General features: G+C 42.7%; 1 protein-coding gene and 1 pseudogene across 1 annotated transcript; both read right to left on the minus strand.

Moving 5' to 3' along the window:
- Positions 1–1,847: 1,847 nt before the first annotated feature.
- Positions 1,848–9,155, minus strand: LOC127622415 (zona pellucida sperm-binding protein 4-like; annotated as a pseudogene).
- Positions 9,156–12,330: 3,175 nt separating this feature from the next.
- LOC127622416 (zona pellucida sperm-binding protein 4-like) lies at positions 12,331–14,052 on the minus strand. Its single transcript, XM_052096520.1, is given in 10 exon segments — positions 12,331–12,410; positions 12,484–12,559; positions 12,644–12,704; positions 12,706–12,789; positions 12,862–12,995; positions 12,997–13,055; positions 13,124–13,281; positions 13,350–13,447; positions 13,516–13,703; positions 13,782–14,052. Coding segments are annotated over 10 exon segments (1,209 nt in total).
- Between the last annotated feature and the right edge of the window lie 2,278 nt (positions 14,053–16,330).

Below are 16,330 nucleotides of genomic sequence, written 5' to 3' on the forward strand. Positions count from 1 at the left end.
CTTTCATCTGTCACCTTGTAAGATTTCATGCTTACTGATAGTGGCACCTGGTGACAGAGGTTGGTACCGCATTAATATTGTTAGCTAGCAAGCTGTGTTGCCTCTTAACCAGAATTTTTTTTTTTTTTTTGAAAGAAAAAACAAAAAAAACAAAACTAAAAACAATTTAGAATTATTTTATTGAAAAAATAAAATAAAAAATAATAAAAAATATGTATATATATTAAAAAATTTTATTATTTGCAATAAATGTTAATTATTTAAGTTAATATGCATTGTTTTTAATAAAAAGAAAGTCATATCCTTTCTTATATGCTGAAATTAGAACTTTCCTGACCGTTGACTTACACCTTTATATTTTAAAAACATACTTATTTTTATCTTTTCGATTATTTGTCTCCTTTATCTTATTTATGTATACATTTTGGTTGGTTTATACATATTTTTCCCATTCGTTCACATGTACTTGTCTTTATGACTCAGTGATTATGTTCATACATTGATCTTATTGAACATTTATATAGAAAAAACCCCCCACAGTTTTAGCACCATTTGTGGACTTTTCAGACAGTCCCTCACCCACCATAGGCACATTTAAAACTTATCATTTTAATTTAGTGATCTGGAATGATTTCACCATGACCAGTTTAAATATGGGACAAATCGCATTGTGTATTGATTCGATACGCATTATTTTATCTTTAAATACAGGACAATCACATATTTTATGGGATGGGTGGCAACCCTAGCATGGAAAAATGGAGTGCAAGGGGAAGAATACAAAATTAGAGGTGCATGGAATGAAAGTGTCTATAGCTCAAAAGTCCCCAAATCTCTGCAAGACCAAGATTTTTGACACATCCCTGTAGGGGGCTTACACACTTTTGCTTCACTATGATGGACTGAATCCATCAATCGATTAAAGTCTCCTCCCAATATTATATCGTGAGGGGTTTCAGCGGCTTGCAACAGCCCTTCAAGATCTATAAAAAAAAAAAAAAGCACTGATCCACGTGGTGTAAATATTAGCCAAAATCAACCTTTGCCCCTGAATTTCTGCTAAAACAATAATGACTCATTTTAGTTTTATCATTATTTATAATCTTGAGCCAGCACTAAAGAAAACATGTCCACCTCATATGCCAACTCTAACGAGAAGACAGACACTTCATAAGAAACTGCCAGAACTTTGGACGGACCCCACCAAACCGGCCTGCCCGTTGAACTGCGATGCACCTCATTGATCTCTGCCTGAGTCACCGGTTTATTGATGGACAACACTCAATACATAAACTATTAATTGCCAGCAAAGACCTTCATCATCCAACTAACAAAAAGGACAATGCATCTGAATTTCTGCAGTTAATCCAGGATGGACTTCAAACAGTCATACAAAATCTTAGTTTAAACCTTGGCCCTAACACAGACTACTAATTTTAAACCATGGCTGCACACAAAATCTACACCGTTCACACCACAACACAGCAATTCAGTTTCAAAGATTAAGTGATAAAGACCTCAGAACCATAATTCGTAGATGGGACTTGTGACAAGGCGTATTAACTCATGCCATTGCTCATGTCACCTCAGGATGGGACTCAACAGGACTGCTCAGTGTCAGAGACCCATTGTTTACAGTTCCATTCCTCACAAACTTCCTCAGAGCTTAGAGAAACATTTAGGCAACCAAAAATTGTGAAACACTGGGGTTTTATTGCAAGAAAGTATATAGGTAATTTGCAAGGCTAGTGCACCCCCTCCCCATGATGCAGGTGATCAATGCCAGCATGTTCATTTTAGTTGTATATGGATACAGGAATCCACACCAGACTGTAATTTTAATCTTAGTTTCATGCAATTTATTATACAGGTTATAGACAATTTTAAGGCATGACCAGAGTAACTCCTCCACTAGAAACCACGGTTTCTCCACTAGAAGTCATCTTGAAATGAACATCCCTTCCTGTAAAATAAGGGAGAAGTGTAAGGGGTAGGATGAAGAACCCTTAAGCCATTGATGCAAGTGAAGTACTCACTTTGCCTGCCGCAGCGCTGCTCACAGGAGCCAGTGGAAGAGGGATAGCACACTGCTGTACTACAGTGGATGAAGACCTGAGCAAGAGGAATAACAATAGCATTCATTAGAATAAAATTCAGGGTTTGGGTATGTTAAGGTTAGTTATGTAGGGATCATACGGTTTCCTGCAGAGGAGCTAGTGACGCAGGATCCACAAATGTGAACATCTTCACAATAAAGCGCTTGTAGTGGGTTGGGAACTGAAGACCAGAGGAGACATCCACAGGAACCAGTGTAGTCAGGTAACGGTCATCTTGGTAAGGGCATCTGAAGGCACAGGGACCATCAGGGCTAGCCCAAAACGGACCAACCAAGAAAAATGCTTGGGGTTGAACTCACCCATTAACTAGAAGGTCCCACTGAGGTAGGCTGAGGGGATCAGGGGTTGATGTTGCCCAGCAACGTCCCAGCGTCAGGACAAGATTTGGGTCAGTCCTCTCCAAAACGTTCACCTCAACATACACTGGGTCTCGCAGGACTTTTGTGACAGGGTAATCCGAGTCACTGTAGTAGGAGGTGTACGCTGCATCCTCTGCAGGAGGAAAAGACACTTAAACCCAGCAGAACTTGAGGAAGCAATCAAGATATCCAATACACTACCTTCAGCACATCCTTTAGTGACACATTGTCCATTAGCCAGCCTAAGCGCCACTCGGAGCGGTCCAGGAGCAGCTACAGGTGGAGGAGGAGGAATGGTGTTGACCTCCACAACTAGAGCTTGAACAGCACTGCCGGAATACCTACACTGGAAGAGAAGCCTGGACAAACAGTGAGCTTATAGCACATGACAAAAGTTAGCATTTAAGCCAAAGCATGGATCACGTACTCAAATTGACTGTCCCTTGTGATGGATCCAAGTGGTCCAATCCCCACTTCATAGGACGATGTCATTCTGTTCTCATACACTACATATCCATTGTCCTCCTGCAAATAGAAACATGGTTAGAATCCACAACTTCCCAAGCAAAGAAAGGGGGAGAGTACCCACCATCATGCTTGTGCCACAAGCAGTGACAGGGAATTGGTAGATGGCAAAAGATGAGGTGGACCCAACTGGAGCGCATGGTGGGTCACTTCCACCCAACAAACGGACCGTATCCAGGCTTAGCTGCGGAAGTGTAACATCTCTAGCCACCACAACCAGTCACTGTAACAAGATGCATAGCATGTTACATTTACATTTATGCATTTGGCAGACGCTTTTATCCAAAGTGACTTACAGAGCCCTTATTACAGGGACAATCCCCCTGGAGCAACCTGGAGTTAAGTGCCTCGCTCAAGGACACAATGTTGGTGGCTGTGGGGTTCGAACCAGTCTCCTTCTGGTTACCAGATTACCATTTATGTGCTTAGACCACTACACCACCACCACTCCATGTTACTGCAGACAATCAGTTTAATACAAACTCATTTACATTGGTTCAACATCCTTACCTGCCTTCCCATAGTAGCACTGCTGTCCATTGAAGCAGCAATTTATAGTTTCACATTCCACAGCACTGATACCAGGTTGTCCACATTGGATCTTCTCATAATCAGCTACAGTACACTTGTCTAGAGGCTCTGCCTGTGGTGCAGGCTGCTTGGGTGGATACTTTTGAGTTTGCTGTTGCGGAGTCTGTTGAGGTAGCCGCTTATCACTTGGCTGGAACACAAGAGCTTGAGAACTCTGGGCTGGAATCCCCCCTTGTTGTTGAAGTAGCCATTGTGGAGCCTGCTGAGGTATGAACCGCTGATCATTTGGCTGGAACACAAGAGCTAGAGAACTCTGGGATGGAATCCCCCCTTGTTGTTGAGGTTGCCATTGTGGAGCCTGCTGAGGTTTAAGCCGCTGATCATTTGGCTGTAACACAGGAGCTTGTGGATTCTGAGCTAGAATCCCCCCTTGTTTTGGACTTTGACGCAAGACTGCAGCTGGAGGCCCCTTGGGCTGAACACCCCACTGTGGAGCAGTATGACAGACAGCACAAAACCACCCATAAAGTGCCAGAAGCCACAATCTGCCCATACTTTCTGTCATTGCTACACTACTGATCACACCATTAAAGTGGATCCCTTTGACCTTTTATGCTCTATAGATTGTAGCTTTTTAACGATGGCCCCTCCCAGTTCATTAACAATCATGGAACTCCAGACTTGCACAAGTGGGAGCTTACAAGGTGACACTTATTAGTTTTTAAGAGTTAACTGTCCTTTACTAGTGATGGCAGAAAATAAGCTTTCAAATCTCTGAGTCAATTGAACCAATTTCTTTGGAAAATGATCAACTGTTTCGAAGCACTGCATGCTGAGATCATCTGGTGGTCACAGGCATATGAATGCAATGAGAAGACTCGAGTCAAAGCAGCTACAATGACACGATGCATTGGAAATTATTTCCTGCCCTGCATTTCTCATAATGTTTCATGGTTGTCTACTATATTCTGGAATAACAGCTCTAAATCTTTGCAGAATATGTAGACCTTCATATAAAATTGAACCTTTTTTTACTTTATCATTTTAATTACCAAACAATATTTTTTTGCTTGTTTAGTTTGGTTCTACATTTACATTTATGCATTTGGCAGACGCTTTTATCCAAAGTGACTTACAGAGCCCTTATTACAGGGACAATCCCCCCGGAGCAACCTGGAGTTAAGTGTCTTGCTCAAGGACACAATCGTGGTGGCTGTGGGGATCGAACCAGTGTCCTTCTGATTACCAGATTACCAGTTATGTGCTTAGACCACTACACCACCACCACTCATTTTGTATAAACAAATTGTGCAATAAACATTTGAAAATGAAAAGTTATGGTAATAAGTCACACTCAGTCACACTTTTTCATAATGAATATACATAATTAAACAAAAGGTCTGGGTTCACAGTAATTCAATGAAAACAATGTATCATAGTTTATAAGAGCCTTCTCTACATACAAAGTTATAAAGTTATTTCTGTTTTTACACGTTACTGCTTTGATCACATTACAGAATGGATTTCTAACTTATCAAGCATGGCAATTACAGTTTATCTACATATGTTCTACTTGTCATATCTTAAGAACTCTTTGTAATCCTAGCCAACACATCTGTTGACCACAACCCCACTATTAATCTTGGTTCAACAGTACTTAAGCCATCTAGGACCGCCAGGAACCTGGGAGTAGTGTTTGATGACCATCTAAACTTCAATCCCCATATCTTCTAAATCGCCCTGTCATGTAAGTTCGTGCTTTACAACATCAGGAATATCGGACCCTTCTTGTCTAAATATGCTGCAGAGGTCCTTGTCCAAGCTGTTGTCAAATCAAACTACTTCTGCAGGGCTCCATTGGCTGTTCCCCAAGCTAGTGCGCCTAAGCCACTGCAGATGGTCCGGAATGTGGCGGCACATCTGGTCTTCAAACAACCAAAGATGGCTCACATCACCCTCTCTTGATCTAACTTCATTGGCTAATTGCAGCTGCCCACATCAAATTCAAGGCTTTGACTTTGGCCTTCAGAACAGTAGATGGAACAGCACCCTCATACAACAACTCGCTCCTCCAGTTCGAAGTCCCCTCTCACTCCCTGCGATCAATGAACGAGCAGTGTCTGGTGGTTCCATCGCAGCAAGGCACAAAGTCTCTTTCCTGATTCCTCTGTGGTGAAACGAGCTTCCAACCTCCACCTGATCTGTTGAAACCATCTCGGCATTGAAGAAATAGCTGAAAATCCATCTCTTTGATGAGCACTTAGCCAGTCCACGAGCATTAGGCATTTAGTATTAAGTTCTGTCCATCTCTTCTGATCTAGCTTCAATACTAATCTAGCTACTATTGGAACTTGGAAGTGCAATATTGCATATATTGTTGGCTTTTTATGCTGAATTACTTCCTACTTTGCAAGTCCATTTGGGTAAAGGCATCTGGTAAATGACAATGTATGGCCGATAAAATGTTACACACTTTTTTTAAAACCATTACCAATTTTCAAATTAGCTTGACATTTTCATCTCAGTGCTAAACACTGGTTGGAACCTTTTTAATGTGTCAGGGGACAATACACTGATGTTCACCCCACAAAACACAACAGCAGTTCCATGTCAATGATCAAGTGAATACCTCTTAACCATAATGTTTTGTACATCTAGATGGGATGTGTGATAAACCGTATTAGCGCATGCCATTGGTCAGGTCAAGGTTATCTTCTCTCAGGCTGGGGGTGCTCAAAACCGGAATTCTCATAGTGCCACAGAGACTCATTGTTTACGGTTTAAACAAAAAAAACGCACCTATGAAATGGCTTATGTGGTTGTCTTTGCATATTAAGTTGGGACAGGAGAAAGTTAACACACACACTTCAGTTTGATGTACTATGTTTTTGGCAAGATACTTTGGAGGACCATTTCACTCAGCATCCCATGTTCTCTCAAGTAACTGGAGTACTTTTAATCCACCTGATGAAGTACACAATAGGGAGGAGAAACTTACCCGTCACACACCTGAAGTGTCAGGCAGTGATGCAAAGTAATATAACATACTGGTGTAGGCAAGAGCAACATTTGTTTGTGGAAATATGGCATTGTAGAGTTCTATACATCTTGGCATTTGCCATTTCCCCCCCTTTTAAAACAGTTCAGCTCCACCAATTGCTTAAGAGAGCTCAGAGTTTATGCAACCAAAGATTTGAATCCATAGCCAGGGTTTTATTTTAAAAGTTGAAACTTGCACCCCCTCCCCATGCTGCAGGTGATCATTGCCAGCATGTTTATTTTAAAAATCAATAGCTCACATTTCAGTTGTATATGGATACAGGAATTCACACCAGACTGTAATTTTAATCTTAGGTTTCATGCAATTTATTATACAGGTTATAGACAATTTTAAGGCATGACCAGAGTAACTCCTCCACTAGAAACCACAGTTTCCCCAATTGAAGTAATCTTGACATGAACATCCCTTCCTGTAAAATAAGGGAGAAGTGTAAGGGATAGGATGAAGAACCCTTAAGCCATTGATGCAAGTGAAGTACTCACTTTGCCTGCCGCAGCGCTGCTCACAGGAGCCAGTGGAAGAGGGATAGCACACTGCTGTACTACAGTGGATGAAGACCTGAGCAAGAGGAATAACAATAGCATTCATTAGAATAAAATTCAGAGTTTGGGTATGTTAAGGTTAGTTATGTAGGGATCATACGGTTTCCTGCAGAGGAGCTAGTGACGCAGGATCCACAAATGTGAACATCTTCACAATAAAAGCTTGTAGTGGGTTGGGAACTGAAGACCAGAGGAGACATCCACAGGAACCAGTGTAGTCAGGTAACGGTCATCCTGGTAAGGGCATCTGAAGGCACAGGGACCGTCAGGGCTAGCCCAAAACGGACCAACCAAGAAAAATGCTTGGGGTTGAACTCACCCATTAACTAGAAGGTCCCACTGAGGTAGGCTGAGGGGATCAGGGGTTGATGTTGCCCAGCAACGTCCCAGAGTCAGGACAAGATTTGGGTCAGTCCTCTCCAAAACGTTCACCTCAACATACACTGGGTCTCGCAGGACTTTTGTGACAGGGTAATCAGAGTCGCTGTAGTAGGAGGTGTACGCTGCATCCTCTGCAGGAGGAAAAGACACTTAAACCCAGCAGAACTTGAGGAAGCAATCAAGATATCCAATACACTACCTTCAGCACATCCTTTAGTGACACATTGTCCATTAGCCAGCCTAAGCGCCACTCGGAGCGGTCCAGGAGCAGCTACAGGTGGAGGTGGAGGAATGGTGTTGACCTCCACAACTAGAGCTTGAACAGCAGTGCTGGAATACCTACACTGGAAGAGAAGCCTGGACAAACAGTGAGCTTGTAGCACATGACAAAAGTTAGCATTTAAGCCAAAGCATGGATCACGTACTCAAATTGACTGTCCCTTGTGATGGATCCAAGTGGTCCAATCCCCACTTCATAGGACGATGTCATTCTGTTCTCATACACTACATATCCATTGTCCTCCTGCAAATAGAAACATGGTTAGAATCCACAACTTCCCAAGCAAAGAAAGGGGGGGGGGGTACCCACCATCATGCTTGTGCCACAAGCAGTGACAGGGAATTGGTAGATGGCAAAAGATGAGGTGGACCCAACTGGAGCACATGGTGGGTCACTTCCACCCAACAAACGGACCGTATCCAGGCTTAGCTGTGGAAGTGTAACATCTCTAGCCACCACAACCACAAACTGGCCATCTCGAATACACTGGACAGTCACTGTAACAAGATGCATAGCATGTTACTGCAGACAATCAGTTTAATACAAACTCATTTACACTGGTTCAACATCCTTACCTGCCTTCCCATAGTAGCACTGCTGTCCATTGAAGCAGCAATTTATAGTTTCACATTCCACAGCACTGATACCAGGTTGTCCACATTGGATCTTCTCATAATCAGCTACAGTACACTTGTCTAGAGGCTCTGCCTGTGGTGCAGGCTGCTTGGGTGGATACTTTTGAGTTTGCTGTTGTGGAGCCTGCTGAGGTATGAACCGCTGATCATTTGGCTGGAACACAGGAGCTTGAGAACTCTGGGCTGGAATCCCTCCTTGTTGAAGTTGCCATTGTGGAGCCTGCTGAGGTTTAAGCCGCTGATCATTTGGCTGGAACACAAGAGCTTGAGAACTCTGGGATGGAATCCCCCCTTGTTGTTGAAGTAGCCATTGTGGAGCCTGCTGAGGTTTAAGCCGCTGATCATTTGGCTGGAACACAGGAGCTTGAGAACTCTGGGCTGGAATCCCCCCTTGTTGTTGAAGTTGCCATTGTGGAGCCTGCTGAGGTTTAAGCCGCTGATCATTTGGCTGGAACAAAGGAGCTTGAGAACTCTGGGCTGGAATCCCTCCTTGTTGTTGAAGTAGCCATTGTGGAGCCTGCTGAGGTATGAACCGCTGATCATTTGGCTGGAACACAAGCGCTTGTGGATTCTGAGCTAGAAGCCCCCCTTGTTTTGGACTTTGACGCAAGACTGCAGCTGGAGGCCCCTTGGGCTGAACACCCCACTGTGGCGCAGTATGACAGACAGCACAAAACCACCCATAAAGTGCCAGAAGCCACAATCTACCCATACTTTCTGTCATTGCTACACTACTGATCACACCATTAAAGTGGATCCCTTTGACCTTTATGCTCTATAGATTGTAGCTTTTTAACGATGGCCCCTCCCAGTTCATTAAAAATCATGGAACTCCAGACTTGCACAAGTGGGAGCTTACAAGGTGACACTTATTAGTTTTTAAGAGTTAACTGTCCTTTACTAGTGATGGCAGAAAATAAGCTTTCAAATCTCTGAGTCAATTGAACCAATTTCTTTGGAAAATGATCAACTGTTTCGAAGCACTGCATGCTGAGATCATCTGGTGGTCACAGGCATATGAATGCAATGAGAAGACTCGAGTCAAAGCAGCTACAATGACACGATGCATTGGAAATTAATTCCTGCCCTGCATTTCTCATAATGTTTCATGGTTGTCTACTATATTCTGGAATAACAGCTCTGAATCTTTGCAGAATATGTAGACCTTCATATAAAATAATTTAAAAACTGACCGGGCCAATGGGGCCAGTGCCCAGGGGCCCTTGACTACCCGGGGGGCCATGGGCTTTAACATTGCACGATCTAGTTTGGTGATCCCTCTGCTCGAAATTACTTTTTGTTGGGGGGTCGTTGTTTATGCCCAATTGGAGGGGTGCCCTTAGAGATAATTGACCAAAGGGCCTTTGCAAGAGATAATCCATCCCTGCTTATTGTAAAGTATCATAAAAAAATAAGATACAGTATATTCACCACACAGATGTAATTGTGGTTAGCCAATCAAGTTGAAGGAAGTACATCCTCTTCTGGGCCTTTTTCGCAATGGAGTCAATGTGGGTGTCCTACTTCAGGTTCTGAGAGATGACAGTGCCCAGGAACCTGAATGACTCCGGGTCAATTTTGGGGTGTTCCTCCTAAAGTCCACTAACCTCTCCACTGTTATGAACATGTTCAGCTCCATGTTATTTTGACTGCACCAGACAGCCATTCAACCTCCCTTCTGTATGCAGACTCATCGTCATCCAACTTCATGAGCTTGACAGAGGTGTCACTGACGGTGCAGTCATTTGTGTACAGGGAGAAGAGTAGCGGGGAGAGCACACATCCCTGGGGGACACTGGAGCTGCCTATCGGTCAGAAAGCCGGTGATCCACTGATAGACGTGGGAACAGGTGGAAATAACTCCCTTGACACTTGAGACCAAATGCCATATGAAACATATGTAATTTGAGGTATATTAATTTAATTGTGGGATCTCATGTATCAGTAGACTCTCAAACAATATAAAAATTTCTTTCCTTGATTAACATTGGCAAAACATTCATTTTAGGGAACTATACAACTATAAATCAACAGATCAAGCTTTCATCTGTCACCTTGTAAGATTTCATGCTTACTGATAGTGGCACCTGGTGACAGAGGTTGGTACCGACATTAATATTGTTAGCTAGCAAGCTGTGTTGCCTCTTAACCAGAATTTTTTTTTTTTTTTGAAAGAAAAAACAAAAAAACAAAACTAAAAACAATTTAGAATTATTTTATTGAAAAAATAAAATAAAAAATAATAAAAAATATGTATATATATTAAAAAATTTTATTATTTGCAATAAATGTTAATTATTTAAGTTAATATGCATTGTTTTTAATAAAAAGAAAGTCATATCCTTTCTTATATGCTGAAATTAGAACTTTCCTGACCGTTGACTTACACCTTTATATTTTAAAAACATACTTATTTTTATCTTTTCGATTATTTGTCTCCTTTATCTTATTTATGTATACATTTTGGTTGGTTTATACATATTTTTCCCATTCGTTCACATGTACTTGTCTTTATGACTCAGTGATTATGTTCATACATTGATCTTATTGAACATTTATATAGAAAAAACCCCCCACAGTTTTAGCACCATTTGTGGACTTTTCAGACAGTCCCTCACCCACCATAGGCACATTTAAAACTTATCATTTTAATTTAGTGATCTGGAATGATTTCACCATGACCAGTTTAAATATGGGACAAATCGCATTGTGTATTGATTCGATACGCATTATTTTATCTTTAAATACAGGACAATCACATATTTTATGGGATGGGTGGCAACCCTAGCATGGAAAAATGGAGTGCAAGGGGAAGAATACAAAATTAGAGGTGCATGGAATGAAAGTGTCTATAGCTCAAAAGTCCCCAAATCTCTGCAAGACCAAGATTTTTGACACATCCCTGTAGGGGGCTTACACACTTTTGCTTCACTATGATGGACTGAATCCATCAATCGATTAAAGTCTCCTCCCAATATTATATCGTGAGGGGTTTCAGCGGCTTGCAACAGCACTTCAAGATCTATAAAAAAAAAAAAAAAGCACTGATCCACGTGGTGTAAATATTAGCCAAAATCAACCTTTGCCCCTGAATTTCTGCTAAAACAATAATGACTCATTTTAGTTTTATCATTATTTATAATCTTGAGCCAGCACTAAAGAAAACATGTCCACCTCATATGCCAACTCTAACGAGAAGACAGACACTTCATAAGAAACTGCCAGAACTTTGGACGGACCCCACCAAACCGGCCTGCCCGTTGAACTGCGATGCACCTCATTGATCTCTGCCTGAGTCACCGGTTTATTGATGGACAACACTCAATACATAAACTATTAATTGCCAGCAAAGACCTTCATCATCCAACTAACAAAAAGGACAATGCATCTGAATTTCTGCAGTTAATCCAGGATGGACTTCAAACAGTCATACAAAATCTTAGTTTAAACCTTGGCCTGCACCGCACACAAAATCTACACCGTTCACACCACAACACAGCAATTCAGTTTCAAAGATTAAGTGATAAAGACCTCAGAACCATAATTCGTAGATGGGACTTGTGACAAGGCGTATTAACTCATGCCATTGCTCATGTCACCTCAGGATGGGACTCAACAGGACTGCTCAGTGTCAGAGACCCATTGTTTACAGTTCCATTCCTCACAAACTTCCTCAGAGCTTAGAGAAACATTTAGGCAACCAAAAATTGCATGAAACACTGGGGTTTTATTGCAAGAAAGTATATAGGTAATTTGCAAGGCTAGTGCACCCCCTCCCCATGATGCAGGTGATCAATGCCAGCATGTTCATTTTAGTTGTATATGGATACAGGAATCCACACCAGACTGTAATTTTAATCTTAGTTTAATGCAATTTATTATACAGGTTATAGACAATTTTAAGGCATGACCAGAGTAACTCCTCCACTAGAAACCACGGTTTCTCCACTAGAAGTCATCTTGAAATGAACATCCCTTCCTGTAAAATAAGGGAGAAGTGTAAGGGGTAGGATGAAGAACCCTTAAGCCATTGATTTAAGGCAAGTACTCACTTTGCCTGCCGCAGCGCTGCTCACAGGAGCCAGTGGAAGAGGGATAGCACACTGCTGTACTACAGTGGATGAAGACCTGAGCAAGAGGAATAACAATAGCATTCATTAGAATAAAATTCAGGGTTTGGGTATGTTAAGGTTAGTTATGTAGGGATCATACGGTTTCCTGCAGAGGAGCTAGTGGCCTAGGATCCACAAATGTGAACATCTTCACAATAAAGCTTGTAGTGGGTTGGGAACTGAAGACCAGAGGAGACATCCACAGGAACCAGTGTAGTCAGGTAACGGTCATCCTGGTAAGGGCATCTGAAGGCACAGGGACCATCAGGGCTAGCCCAAAACGGACCAACCAAGAAAAATGCTTGGGGTTGAACTCACCCATTAACTAGAAGGTCCCACTGAGGTAGGCTGAGGGGATCAGGGGTTGATGTTGCCCAGCAACGTCCCAGAGTCAGGACAAGATTTGGGTCAGTCCTCTCCAAAACGTTCACCTCAACATACACTGGGTCTCGTGAGGACTTTTGTGACAGGGTAATCCGAGTCACTGTAGTAGGAGGTGTACGCTGCATCCTCTGCAGGAGGAAAAGACACTTAAACCCAGCAGAACTTGAGGAAGCAATCAAGATATCCAATACACTACCTTCAGCACATCCTTTAGTGACACATTGTCCATTAGCCAGCCTAAGCGCCACTCGGAGCGGTCCAGGAGCAGCTACAGGTGGAGGAGGAGGAATGGTGTTGACCTCCACAACTAGAGCTTGAACAGCACTGCCGGAATACCTACACTGGAAGAGAAGCCTGGACAAACAGTGAGCTTGTAGCACATGACAAAAGTTAGCATTTAAGCCAAAGCATGGATCACGTACTCAAATTGACTGTCCCTTGTGATGGATCCAAGTGGTCCAATCCCCACTTCATAGGACGATGTCATTCTGTTCTCATACACTACATATCCATTGTCCTCCTGCAAATAGAAACATGGTTAGAATCCACAACTTCCCAAGCAAAGAAAGGGGGGGGGGAGGTACCCACCATCATGCTTGTGCCACAAGCAGTGACAGGGAATTGGTAGATGGCAAAAGATGAGGTGGACCCAACTGGAGCGCATGGTGGGTCACTTCCACCCAACAAACGGACCGTATCCAGGCTTAGCTGCGGAAGTGTAACATCTCTAGCCACCACAACCACAAACTGGCCATCTCGAATACACTGGACAGTCACTGTAACAAGATGCATAGCACGTTACTGCAGACAATCAGTTTAATACAAACTCATTTACATTGGTTCAACATCCTTACCTGCCTTCCCATAGTAGCACTGCTGTCCATTGAAGCAGCAATTTATAGTTTCACATTCCACAGCACTGATACCAGGTTGTCCACATTGGATCTGCTCATAATCAGCTACAGTACACTTGTCTAGAGGCTCTGCCTGTGGTGCAGGCTGCTTGGGTGGATACTTTTGAGTTTGCTGTTGCGGAGTCTGTTGAGGTAGCCGCTTATCACTTGGCTGGAACACAAGAGCTTGAGAACTCTGGGCTGGAATCCCCCTTGTTGTTGAAGTAGCCATTGTGGAGCCTGCTGAGGTATGAACCGCTGATCATTTGGCTGGAACACAGGAGCTTGAGAACTCTGGGCTGGAATCCCTCCTTGTTGTTGAAGTAGCCATTGTGGAGCCTGCTGAGGTTTAAGCCGCTGATCATTTGGCTGGAACACAGGAGCTTGAGAACTCTGGGATGGAATCCCCCCTTGTTGTTGAAGTAGCCATTGTGGAGCCTGCTGAGGTTTAAGCCGCTGATCATTTGGCTGGAACACAGGAGCTTGAGAACTCTGGGATGGAATCCCCCTTGTTGTTGAGGTTGCCATTGTGGAGCCTGCTGAGGTTTAAGCCGCTGATCATTTGGCTGGAACACAAGAGCTTGAGAACTCTGGGATGGAATCCCCCCCTGTTGAGGTTGCCATTGTGGAGCCTGCTGAGGTATGAACCGCTGATCATTTGGCTGGAACACAGGAGCTTGTGGATTCTGAGCTAGAATCCCCCCTTGTTTTGGACTTTGATGCAAGACTGCAGCTGGAGGCCCCTTGGGCTGAACACTCCACTGTGGAGCAGTATGACAGACAGCACAAAACCATCCATAAATTGCCAGCAGATACAATCTACCCATACTTTCTGCCATTGCTACACTACTGATCATACCATTAAAGTGGATCCCTTTGATCTTTTATGCTCTATAGATTGTAGCTTTTTAACGATGGCCCCTCCCAGTTCATTAACAATCATGGAACTCCAGACTTGCACAAGTGGGAGCTTACAAGGTGATTCTCATTAGTTCTTAAGAGTTAACTGTCCTTTACTAGTGATGGCAGAAAATAAGCTTTTCAAATCTTTCCATTGAACCAATTTCTTTGAATGCACTGCATGCTGAGATCATCTGGTGGTCACAGGCATATAAATGCAATTAGTCAAAGCAGCTACAATGACACGATGCATTTCATACATTTTTGAAACAATTACCAATTTTCAAATTAGCTTGTGATTATTTTCAGCTCAGAGTGCTAAACACTGGTTGGAACCTTTTTAATGTGTCAGGGGACAATACACTGATGTTCACCCCACAAAACACAACAGCAGTTCCATGTCAATGATCAAGTGGAGCTAGTCAAGTGAATACCTCTTAACCATAATTTTTTGTACATCTAGATGGGATGTGTGATAAACCGTATTGGCTCACGCCATTGGTCAGGTCAAGGTCATCTTCTCTCGGGATGGGGGTGCTCAAAACCGGAATTCTCATAGTGCCACAGAGACTCCTTGTTTACGGTTTAAACAAACAAAAAAATGTACCCATGAAATGGCTTATGTAGTCGTCTTTGCATATTAAGTTGGGATAGGAGAAAGTTAACACACACACTTCAGTTTGATGTACTATGTTTTTGGCAAGATACTTGGGATGTTGAGTGAAATGGTCCTCCAATGTTACAATGTTCCCTCAAGTAACTGGAGTAATTTTAAGCCACCTGATGAAGTACACAATAGGGGGGAGACATGTACCTGTCACACACCTGAAGTGTCAGGCAGTGATGCAAAGTAATATAACATACTGGTGTAGGCAAGAGCAACATTTGTTTGTGGAAATATGGCATTGCGGAGTTCTATACATCTTGGCATTTGCCATTTCCCCCCCTTTTAAAACAGTTCAGCTCCACCAATTGCTTAAGAGAGCTCAGAGTTTAAGGGGAGTGTTTATGCAACCAAAGATTTGCATCCATGGGTTTTATTGTTAGAGAAGTTTAAATTTGCACCCCCTCCCCATGATGCAGGTGATCATTGCCAGCATGTTCATTTTAAAAATCAATAGTTCTCATTTCACAGTTGTATATGGATACATTAATTCACACCAGACTGTAATGTTCATCTTGGTTTCATGCAGTTTATTGTTATAGCCAATGGCATGGTAAGACCTGAGCAAGAGGAATAACCATAGCATTCTTTGGAATGTGCAATATTCAAGGATCGGGTATGTTATGGTTGGTTATGTAGGGACCATACGGTTTCCTGCAGAGGAGCTAGTGATGCCAGATCCACAAATGTGAACAGCTTTACAATAAAGCACTTGCAGTGGGTTGGGAACTGAAAACCAGAGGAGACATCCACAGGAACAGTGTGGTCAGGTAACAGCCATCTGAATGCACATGGACCATCAGGGCTAGCTCAAAACAGACCAACAAACGTTTAGGGTTATACTCACCCATTTGCTAGAAGGTCCCACTGAGGTAGGTAAAGGGGATCAGGGGTTGATGTAACCCAGCAACATCCCAGCATCAGGACAATACTTGGGTCAGACTTC

This window comes from Xyrauchen texanus, chromosome 28 (assembly GCF_025860055.1).
Source record: "Xyrauchen texanus isolate HMW12.3.18 chromosome 28, RBS_HiC_50CHRs, whole genome shotgun sequence".
NCBI classification, from domain to species: Eukaryota; Metazoa; Chordata; class Actinopteri; order Cypriniformes; family Catostomidae; genus Xyrauchen; species Xyrauchen texanus.